The sequence below is a fragment of the Pelodiscus sinensis genome, chromosome 7, assembly GCF_049634645.1.
Source record: "Pelodiscus sinensis isolate JC-2024 chromosome 7, ASM4963464v1, whole genome shotgun sequence".
In the NCBI taxonomy this organism is placed as follows: Eukaryota; Metazoa; Chordata; order Testudines; family Trionychidae; genus Pelodiscus; species Pelodiscus sinensis.
Window position 1 is genome coordinate 66813191 of NC_134717.1, and position 12003 is coordinate 66825193.

Below are 12003 nucleotides of genomic sequence, written 5' to 3' on the forward strand. Positions count from 1 at the left end.
TCCCCTTGAAAATAAGAAATTAGTTTTGAAAACCAGATATAAATAAAGAATTTTAAAAATGTAGTCATTTTGCATCCTGCCCATTTTATTGTGCAACACCGGGATAACAGCACCGGACAGCATTTGCAAATACATAATTTGAATTGTGTGAATGTGTGCTCGGAAGGTTTTTACTCTCAGCCTCCATGCTGGTAATTCTGTCTTGGTTTCTTAGCATTATAACCCCAAAATTTAGAGGTAGAAAAAGCACTATTAAGTCATCTCTGCATCATCACTATCCTTGGACAATACACAGTACTATAGTTCCTTATAGTATATTCTCCAGTGTTTTTTGTCCAGTCTAGTTTAAAATTACTCAAGCAGTGATGCTTCTACAGCTTCTCTTGCTAGACTGTTCCATAGTATGAGATCTCATCATTAGGAATTGTTTTCCTTTCTTCAGTAGTAGTTAATTATTAAGCAACTGAAATAAGCCACAGGGGAGTAATTTTTTTGGTAGGATTTTTTTATAGGTAAAAAATGGAAACATGGGGAAAAACAGTAGGCTTAAGCTGAAACTTTAGGCTGTTGTGTGGAAAAGGAGACTTAAATACCACTAAGAGAAAGCATTGTCATATATACAGAGCAGTGAAGCTTCAGGCTTTTTGTTCACTACTTTCAGGCCATGTTCTCAGTGCAATATATCAGAAGAAATACGTTCACTCTCTTTCTGCTTCTTTTAAGAGTGCGTAGTTTGATTGTGTGATTTCCCCCCCCCCCCCCGAAGGATTGAATATCTTTAGTCCACAAAAATTTTTTCTAGATCTTTTTTCTTGTTACACCGATGTACCAAATGAAAATATTGTTTCATTAAAGAGGCTATAGTACTAACTGATGCTGAAGTGATGACACCCAAATGTACCAACATGTTTTTCTGTTTTGAAGTTCTATATTGGAGATACCATTTATGTGGCAAGACCATTATCTCATCGTGTTAATGGTTTGTGGCTCTAATTTATATTTCAGATCCTATTATTTTTTTAAAAATATATAGTTAGACTATTCCATTACATTTGCAGGGTTATTTTCCCAAGAAAACATCTTAGTATTGACTTTTTTTTTCGTTAGCAATATTTTTCTAACAAAAGGATAAGTAGGAGAAAACATTTCAGCAAATCTTGCAGAATTCTCTCTCCATACTGGATGGAAATAGTGTCTATCCATTCTTTGAAAGTTGTACTTGCTGCATCTTCTGTCTGAATATAGAGAGCAAGCACAGTAGGTTAGTGTTCTGGCTTTTCTCTGGTGGAGACATAAGGTCTGATCTTGCCTTTTCTTTTTGAAAGGTCATTTCACTTATCGCTTGAGGCAGGATTGGAACATTGGAGCATGATTTGCCATTGCCTTGCCAATTAGATAGTCATACCTCTTCAGAGTGTGGTGTGAAAGGCTACTGTGCTATTTGGAAATGTTTTGTATTGCACATTGCATGAGTATAAATTACTGCTTTAGGACACAGGCAAACATTATCTGGTATTTTGCAAGCTAGGCTTGATGTAGGTATTCCAGCAGGGCCATATAGGCAAAGTTACACATTGCCTTCCACTCTTGCAAATTCTTCCTCTTCATAAGCACTAAATTCATACAAGCATTACAAAGAAACAGAAGACTACAAATTTATATCAGATTACCTGTAGAGCCTTTCTCTTACCCCTTCCCCCCATGTGCCCTTCCCATTTTGTTGATAGAGGGGGAGGCTGTGGGTAGAGAAAAGAGAGAGATTCTAGCAAAACAGGCTAAGAGAGTAGCGTATACGGGAGACAGAATGGAGTTACTGTACTTGGGGTAGGACTTGGGAGTGAATCAAAAGAAAGCGCTAGGGCTGTTAAATTTCTTCTGGACAAAGAGCAGTAGGGGAGAATAAAGATACAAACAGTATTTCCCTTCTCCCACTAAGCAGCCTTGTTGTTCTGTGAAAGGTGTTGCTGGAAGGGGAAGAGGGGTGCCCCTTATTTTGTCCTCACTGATGAGTCACTGGTAATGCTTTTCAAAGCAATGAGCTGCAGCAGCTCAGAAAACAAAACAAGTCACAGGTACACTGCACAAATGGCATAGAGAGTGTGGCTACTCATCCCACTCATTTCTGCCTTTGTAAATTGTGTGTGAATAGGTTTGCTTTCCACATATAGTATTGACAGCCAGGAGGGGAAAGAAGTGAAGAAGTAGAAAGTTCTTACTCTTCTGTGTGCTGGTAATACAAAGGACTCCTCATCAAGTGAATGGCAATGTTAAAATAGAGGCGGACGAGTGGGAGAACCTGAGACAGTCAAGTTCAAAAAGCTCAGTGGGAGTAAGAGACCCAGAGGGGAATGCGAGACTAAAACATCTGCAGTCAGTGCCCACCTACACCATTGCCAGGCAGGTTGAAAGGAGAACCAAGATCAGAGGTGTGGGATTTCTTTCTCCCTGATTACAAGAACAGAAGCATTACAATCTGCTCTTCGTGCAAGAAAAATGTCATGGGAGATGAGGAAAAGGACACGTGAGACTGAGAACATCTGTTGTAAGAAACCACTTTAGAAAGAACTGAACAGCATGGAAGAAAACATGAGATCTGTGTAATAAGGGTCTTCTCCACACTAGGTAGCAATGGGGAAAGGCTTGCTTAGCTAGGAGTAGGCCATAGATGGATGTCACATGGAATTGCATAACCTTCTGTTACTACTTTCTGAATCATCTATTCCTGTATCATAAGGCTTTTGTGAGCAAAAGACCAGTGTGATAGGGGCACATCTCAGAAAATGATCCAGAATTCAGTTACCTATTGAAGAAAGATATGTGAAGGTAAGACACAGCAACAGAAACCATTTGTATTCTGTGGGCCTGCTTTTGAAAAAAGGACTTCAATTTTACTGGTGCTTGATTACTAGTGTAAATATATGCAAGTACATTTTATAGCAGTATGTCCATATATACTTCCATGTTCAAAATTTCAGCTACATGTATATAGGGATGTCAGGCATTTAAAGGCAAAGAATGAGGCCTCTCCTTAAAAAAACAAAAAAACCCCTCCTAACCAGTAATAAATTTAGGTCTAAGCATAAAAGTAGCCAGTGTCTTGTATTGCACTTTGAGCATTTTTCTGTTTTCAGAAGGTGAGGTTCTATAGAGCATTTGTGCTGTTTTAAAATGGTAAATATTCATTGGGTTGGATTTTTTCTGTTTGACAAATTTGGGTGGGTTGAGCTTCATGAGAATCAGGCCCTTGATGCTTCCTCTCAAGGAAGAAAGCCTTGCTGATGTAAAGGGAGTTTCTCTGTGGGGGGGAAGCAGACCCCCGATACATTCAACGTGATACAAATGTCCCTGTGTCATAGACCACTGACTGCCCAGGCCTCATTATTCACTAATTGTCTTCTGCTGTCCCCTCCTCCCTTCCTTTGTTAGTTAGAGTTGCCAGGGATACAGTATTGGCCCGAACAGTCCAGTATTTGCGGCCTCTGATTGGTAAAAAACCCCAAGAAAATACCGGACATTTAAAATGTTTTTCTTGGACGGAAGGCCACTTAGGACATTCTTCTCCTGCCGCATCTGCCGCATTCTTTTCCCTCGATCCATGTTTGGCATTGTTTGTGAAAGTATCTGGCAACCCTATTGTTAGTTAGAGGCAGTGAATCATTCTACAGGTGTTTGGGTTTTCTGTTCCTTCTAGGGATGCTATTTTTCCCTTTCTTAGATTATAAAATCTTCAGGCAAGCACCATCTTCCTGCATATGAGTACCTAACATGCGATAGGTACTCCCTGCAATCCTCCTAAAAATGTTACTTTGGCACAGATATCACTGGTTTTAGATCCTGCTTCCTTCAGCCTTTTAGCAGGGGGTTGGACTCAATGACCTAGAATCATACGAGGGTTGGAAGAGACCTCAGGAGGACACTGAGTCCAACCCCCTCCCCAAAGCAGGACCAACCCCAACTAAATCATTCCAGCCAGGGTTTTGTCAAGCTGGGGACTTAAGAACCTCTAGGGATGGAGATTCCACCACTTCCCTAGACAACCTAGACCCGTGGTCCCCAACACGGTGCCCGCGGGCACCATGTCGCCCGCGGGGGCATTTCAATGCGCCCGCCAGGTGCTCGGGGCTGGCCTGGCCCCGGGCACATGGCGCCCGGGCGCTTGCGGGGAGAGCGCGCTTGGCTGGGGGAGCGCCGGACGCGCTGCACTCGGCGGGAGGCGGCGGGAGGGAGCGCCGGCCCCGGGCGCGTGGCGCTCGGCTGGGGGAGCGCCAGCCCCGGGCGCGCAGCACTCGGTGGGGGGGGGGGGGGGGGAGCGCCGGCCCCGGGCGCGCGGCACTCGGCGGGGGGGAGGGGGAGTGCCGGCTCCAGGCGCTCGGCGGGGGGGAGGGGGAGCGCCGGCTCCGGGCGCGTGGGCCTTGGAGGGGGCCCCGCCCCGGGCGCGCGGGCCTTGGAGGGGGCCCCGCCCCTGGGCGCGTGGATGGGGGGGGCGCCCCCGGGCCCCGCCCCCTGGCGCCCGGCGGGCAAGCGGCCACGCCCCCTGGCGCCTGACAACCTAAAAAGTTTGGGGACCGCTGACCTAGACCAATGCTTCAGCACGCTTCTAGTAAAGTAACTTTTCCTAATATCCAACCTAGTCCTCCTCCACTGCAACTTGAGACCATTGCTCCTTGTTCTGTCATCTGTCGCCACTGAGAACAGCCTCTTTCCATCCTCTTTGAAATCCCCCTTCAGGTAGTTAAAAGGCTGCTATCAGTCCTCTTTCTCCCTCCCCTCCCTAACCTCCCCCCCCCCCCCCGACTCTTCTGTAAACTAAATAAGCCCAAATTCCTCCGTCTCTCCTCATAAATCATGTGCTCCAGCCCCCTTATCGTTTTTGTTGCCCTCCGCTGAACTTTCTTCAATGCGTCCACATCCTTTCTGTAATGAGGGCCCCAGAATTGGATGCAATACTCCAGATGCCTCACCAGTGCTGAATAAAGGGGAATAATCATTTCTCTAGATGTGATGGAAATGCTCCTCCCAATCCATCTTAATATGCTGTTAGCCTTGGCTACAAAGGCACACTGTTGAGTCACATCCAGCTTCTCATCCACCATAATCCCCAGGTGTCTTTCTGCCAAACTGCTGCTCAGCCAGTTGGTCCCCAGCCTGTAACAGTGCTTGGGATTCTTCCATCCCCAATGCAGGACCCTGAGGTCTCTTCCAATCCTATAATTCTATGTTGAATTTTGTGTTGATTTGCCCAATTTTCTGAGCTACTAAATTCTTCTACTGTGTTTTCTGTAAAATAGGCAAGTACATGCCTTGCTGTATATCTGAGATCAGTCTCTGCATGTATGGCAAGGCTCATGGACGCTATAGATGCAAATAGTCAAAGGTAGAGCAGTAGTCTACATTTATGGCATTGGTTCCTTTAAAAAAAACAAAAAAACCCTCAAACTTCTAAATCCAAAGGAAAACCATAAAACATTGGGCCTAATTCTGCTCTCTTACACTGGCTTAGTTAATACATATTAACTCGACGAATGTCAATGGCAATTCTCTGGATTTACAAACCTCTGATCTGCACGTCTCCTGCTATGAGCCAGATCACATGTGCTGCAGTATCTCGCATTGCGGAAGCATAATTTGGTTAATTTGCTTCAGAATCTTAATCCTAGTTTTTCCACAGGAGTTAAAGAAGATTCTCTTTTAACTCACATGATACATTGCTTTTTCTTTTAAAAGCAAAACAAAATCATATACCCTGTTTGTTTTTGCTCAACAGGATGGTTTTCCTGATTTCCAGGACACGGTCCAGACACTTTATCAACAAGAGAAAGTACCACTTGCCTTGGCCAAAGGCAAAAGTGAAGAGTTGGCAGCTCTTAATTCGCAGGTAGACAAACTACTCAAAACTATCAGGTTTCTACTGAGATGCTGTCTAGAATAGAAACAGTTGCTTTCTAGGCTACTTTTGGTATTGTATTTTGATGACTAAAATCATTACCTCAAGTTCTCAAATATCACCTGAGCTAGTTGAGATAATATCACTGCTAATATGGCTTTAACTCTTTAGGCTGTTATGACACGCTATATTTTTACCTTCATTCATTGAAAGAAAATAAGAATTTTTACCTAGATGTTACAAAAAAGAAGGAATGCAGTACTGACATTACAATGTATGCATATAAAAGTACTGTTTAAGATCCTAAAACATTACAGAACCCACAGGTAGACCATCAATCCTAATAAACTTGAAAGCTAGCTGTAGTCCTCTGGCACCGTGGAGACTAATAAAAATATATAAAGGATCACGAGTTTTCGTGGGGAAAAAACACTTCTTCAAATGAGCTGAAGTGGGTTTTGCCCATGAAAGTTCATGATACTGTATATATTTTTGTAGTCTCTAAGATGCCAAAAGACCATTCATTGTTTTTAAAGTTACAGACTAACACAGCTACCCTTCTGAGACTTTGAAAGCAAATTGTTAGAAAATTGTTTCTCCTTTTATCTACCCACCAAGACCTAAAGTCAGCATTCTGTGATTCTCGTATAGATCGTGATGATATCTAAAGTAGTCTGAGTAAAAATATAGAACAGGTTCCTTCCCTGCTGTCAATGTTATCACTTTACTAGAGAACCTAGGATGTGGTCTTCTCTTTACACTGGCAGTTAATTTGTAGGGTTGTCTTTTGAGAGCACAAATGTCAATAGGGGAATTGAGGTCATGGCACATCTCCAAAGAGAGGCTCAACCCCTTGCAAGAATCAGCTCTTTTTTAATGGGATTAGTAGTAATGAATACGCTTATAAAATACCTACAAAGAGAAGTCAATGCACTTTACAGTTTGCTAGCATCTATCTCTTGGTGCTAATTCTGCAAATTTTTGCTTCCATTTTTGTTTGTATGCTTCTGTATTCCTCTTTGGAGTCGACATATTTTTTTAACGGGTGATATTTTAAAAAAAATAAGATGTTGAGTCACAGTCTTGAGAACAAGATCATATTGAAAGTTAAAATTCTCTTGGCACTATAGTTGATGACAAACATTTATACATCATTCCCTCCCACGTTGCTCTACATTGTTTAATTTCACTCTCAAGAGGTGTATAGGTCTTGTTCTTCTTCTAGACAGACATTTCACACCTTTATCCCCCACAAACATACTGTCATCCTACACTTTCACAATGGCAGATTTTTAAACTTGTGTACTGCTGTTTCCTAAAATAAAGACTCCAAGATGTCTGGTAAAATCTTGGCATAAGTTTTTAGCAGATGTTGCCATTGCTCTTGGAAAATTTTATAGAACCATTTATTTCAGTAGGACTAAACTTGATCATTAAACTCTTGCATTTGGGAGTTTTAAGTGTAGACTGCAGTTCTAAATTGCAGAAAGTTTGTTCTCCTCCAGTAATAAATATTATGTTGCTGGACTAAAACAGAACATGTGATTTTATGCACTTTGAGAGACACTATGTGCATGTGTGAAATTAATGGGTGCAAAAATATTTTGTTTGCTTGATAGTTTTGAGGTAACTAAAGCCATGTGTACATATGGGACAGGTCTGGGCAAAATACCCTCCACGGGCTGGATGCGGCCCACCAAGCGCCAGATCTGGCCCATGGACGCAGTGTGAAACCTCAGGCAGGCTCCCAGAGAAGGTGCTGCGGGACTCTGTTTGAACAGCTGAGAGGCCAGGGGAGGAAGGGGAGGCTTCACCTGGTGCTCCCACCACCAGCATAATCACAGTGGCCTGTTTCCAGTCAATGGGAGCTGTCTGTTGTCAAAAGGCAGATTGCAAAGCACCCTCCCTCCTCACCTCAGGCTTATAACTGTTCAAAAACCACATGGGCCCCTTCAGCCAGTGTGGGGGTGGGGCAGGCAGGGAGTCTGCTTGAGAAGGCTGCTGGCTGGGAATCAAGCAACTAAGTCTCCTGGCCAGAACCTGTCTTTGGCACTCCAACCCTCTGGCACCCACCACACATACCTCAAACCCTCTTCCCCCCTCCTGCTCAATATCCCCTCCCAAATCCTGCATCGCCCCAGGTCACAATCCTCTCTTGCCCAAGGTCATAACCCAAACCTCTGCACCCTAGTCCTCTAACCCAGGTCACAACTGCCTCCTTCACCCAAACTCCTTTCCTCCCAGACCCCACACCCTCTCCTGCACCCCAATCCCTTATGGTAAGCTCCCTTCTGCACCCAACCGCCATCCCAGAACCCGCACCTCCTCCATTAATATGAAAGCATGTGGCCCTTGACCACTTTCCATTCTTGGAGTGGAGCTCCAGCAAAAAGTATTGCCCACCTCTGGTATGGGCCATCAACAGAACTATATCTATGCTGCTTGCTTTGTTACCTGCTAGTATTATTTTTTTCCTGTACATCAGCATCCATATATATATATATATTTTTTGTTGCTCTATTTGCAGTCTGAAAAGGTGATGGCAAAACAGATGGAGTTTCTTTGTAACCAAGCAGGGTTAGAGAGACTGCAACACTCAGAGAGACGCCTTTCCGCAGGGTACTACAGACAAAGCTCAGAAGAGCACAGCCCCAATGGCATGACATTAGACAGTGCGGATGGACAAGGTATGGTAGGTTCCAAGCATGACATTGCTGCCACCCAATTTGTCTGGTGTTATGCAGTCATTTAGTACTGATGTTATTTATATAGCATCATCAGTGTTGAGGAAGCTAAGCAGACAAATAAAGACAAGGTCCCTGCCTGAAAGACCCTAGTCTGTCAGGGCTTGTCTTCACTGCTGTGGAGATTGACAGTGCAGCATTGATCTTCCAGCATTTGATTTAGTGGGTCTAGTAAAGACCTGCTAAATTAAATGCTGACAAGCGCCCCTGTTGACTGTGGCATTCACAAGGAATAACGGAAGTCACAGGGGTATTTCTCCTGTCGACCTCCCACTGTGGGGATGGTCCCGAAACTCGGCTTAAGGTATGTCAGCTCCAGCTATATTATTTATGACGGTTACGTGCACCTCTGTGGGTAGGCAGAGGTCTTGCAGCAGGTGGGCAACTCATTGAGATCATTGTTTCTCAACCTGGGGGTTGTGACTCCCAGGAGGGTCATGGGATGAGTTTAGAGGGGTCACAAGTGCAGGGCTGGTGCCCACGATCCCATGTCACAGGGAGCCCCGCGAAGCTAAGATACATGCTTCAGTCCCAGGCAGCAGGGCTTGGTCTTCAGCCTCACTGTCTGGGGCTCCAGCTACAGAACACACTCCCAAGTGAGTATCAAACAGAAATGTAAGTACAGTATTTACGTGCCAATCGGTGTATTTTATAATTGTATGGTAAAAATGCAAATGGAAGCAGTTCTTCAGTAATAGTGTGCTGCCATACTTCATAATTTTATGTCTGATTTTGTAAGTAAGTAGTTTTTAAGTGAAGTGAAACTTGGTTGTACACAAGACAAATCAGACTTGTGAAAGGGTACAGTAGTCGAAAGGTTGAGAATCACTGATCTAAATAATACAACCAGATATAGAGCCAGATTCTACTCAGTAACTGGGGATACTCCATTGACTTCAGTGGAGGTGTTCTACATGTAGACTCGTGTACCAGGGACCAGAATTTTGCTTGTGGATTACCTCTCTTTAAAACTTTACAAATAGGCATGAAACCATTGTTCAGTGTATGGCAATGCAGGAGAGCTATACTATAGTCCTGTTCCCTGTCTCTTGCATCTTAGCCAGGGAATGCTACAGGGGCATCAAACCAATGAGTAATTCAGGTGATTTTTAAGGAGGGGCATTTTGTTCGTAAAGAATCCTACTCCTCTGCTTGAACTGTAATAGCTTCAGTGAAATAGTGCCTGGGAGAGAGAAGGGATCCTCTAGGCTTTGGCTGAGATCCAAAGGACCTTTTCCCGGGAAGAAGACTTTTACTCTTTTGCTTACTAATCTTAGAAGGTATAGCTGGTGACTTGTCGGTTACCACTTCTAGTTAAATATCTCGGTGTACAATAGCTGAAGAAAACTTGTGGAGCTATCTATATCAGTCCCAAAGAATTGGAAACATTTATTTACATCTGACAGCTTTTAATGTTCTAAGAGGATCCCATGGTAATCCCTATATCATGTTCAGTGTTTGTTGGAAGAGGGATCAGATTGTATTCTTGTATCTGTGTTTATATTCAGGATGTTAGAAGGTTGGCTTTGCTTTTATTGATAGTGTCTCTTCCATTAAATGAAATATTGTTAGTAGAGGTAACAAAATATAGCCAGAGGTCTTTTTTTTCTTAAGAACAATATAATATTTAAACAGGTAGAGTAGAAAGGGAAGCAAAGGAACTATTTTCTTGAGTGGGCATTACAAATTACAGGGTTTTTTTTGTGAGTTTTGGACAAATAATTTGTAGAAGAATGCCCAATATAGAGAGCACAGTTGTGAAGATTTCAAGAGTCATAGTATCTAAGGCTTGTTGAACCCTTGTGTGATTTCTCTCACGTGTTTGGCTGGTTGGCTGTTACTCATATGCCCACGTGTATCCAAGTGCCATATGTAGGGTCAAGAAGGAATTTTCCCCTCCAGGTTAGCAGCTGCCTTGCTGGATGGCTTTCAGTTCTTCTGCAGCATGTGGGTGAGGATCACTCCAGTAGGATTATCTATCTGGGTTGCATACTCAGGCCAGTCCCAGTGAGTCTCAATTATTTTTCTACCATTGCAGGAGCCTTGGGCACCTTGGTCTCTCCTATCCTCTGCTGTGGTACATGGTTGTCTAGTCCCCAGTGGTTTGTAATGCTTTGGTCTAACTTTGATTGTTTTAGTGTGTTGTGGCCTGTGATATGCAGGAAGTCAGATTGGTGGTACAGTATCTTCTGGCCTTAAATTCTATGATTAACCCAGACCAGCATGGATGGGAAAGTGAGGATTTTTAGCACATTGAAATGTTTTTGAGCAAAATGATGGATTTGGTATGGCTGAGCATCAATCCATAGCAGCACTGGCAGCCTGGAAAGGAACAGAGGAAATCTCTCCTGCATAGTTGAAATCTAGAATGTGTTTTTTCACTGATTACATTTAGAAGTGGCCTTTCTTGCCTTAATTTTGATTCCTAGCGTTGCTGTGATTCATACTTAGTACTGAATATTTTAGCATTGATCTTTTTCAGGTGAGAGACCCCTGAATCTCCGAATGTCAAATCTGCAAAATAGACAGTTGCAGCACATTTCGCTAGATGGAGAGCAGCACGTAGGAAGGCCTCTAGGCAGCGACCTGATCCGACTTTACTCCAGTGGCGAGGCAAAGTCTCAGCCCTCAGGTAAGTGTTATCTGGTGCAAGCACCACAAGCTGCACCATAACGTCTATTCACAGGAGGCTTTCAGAGAGCTTCTGGAGAGCCATAAACCTAGTTATCCCTTTCAACAAAGAATTTAGTTCCTAGACACCTTCTGCAGATTGATAACATGAAACCAAGATGCAAGTGAAACCTCAGTTTGACTTGCTAATCTGGAAACCTGCTGAACATTTGATGAGAGATTTATGTATTTTTCAGTTATGCTTTAGGCAAGGGATGCAATTCATACATAAGGCAAGAGTCTTAGAATCTGCCTAATAGACACCACAGCCACGCCGAACAATTTCTGTTACAACCATGCTCAGCCACAAGAGAGTTTAACATGATTTGGCTCAGCCTGTGTGAGTGGGATCAAATGATATTACAAATAGACTTTTTTTTTTTAAAGTGCCTTCAATGCTGTTTATAAAGATTCAGCCTCGTGTATCTGGGTTGGACCAAACTGTTAAAACCTGGTTAAGCTACAGCACAGTTTCTGTTGTTTTGGTTCTATAATCTGAGCTTTCAAGTGCCTCTGCTAGCCTCACTATGCAGTGGCTTGTGGTCACCATTTCTCCTGTTTAACACAGGAAAACTCTTGCATGTTATTAAGAATATTTTTCATCTTCTGCTATGAAGTCTGAATTAGATGCCTGTGCTTTGGCCAAACATTTTACAAACAAACTGGTCCAATGACTTAATATCAAGAGCAACCTTAAGACTCTTC

At 43.2% G+C, this 12003-nt stretch overlaps 1 protein-coding gene across 3 annotated transcripts in view; it reads left to right on the forward strand.

Annotated features, from left to right (window-relative positions):
- Positions 1–12003, forward strand: part of NAB1 (NGFI-A binding protein 1) — a 43287-nt gene that overhangs the window by 29077 nt on the left and 2207 nt on the right. For all 3 annotated transcript variants that reach the window (XM_075934191.1, XM_075934192.1, XM_075934190.1), the window contains 3 exons: positions 5765–5875; positions 8412–8571; positions 11111–11260. In XM_075934191.1, coding sequence (XP_075790306.1) covers positions 5765–5875; positions 8412–8571; positions 11111–11260 — 421 coding nt within the window. The remainder of the gene's footprint in view (positions 1–5764; positions 5876–8411; positions 8572–11110; positions 11261–12003) is intronic.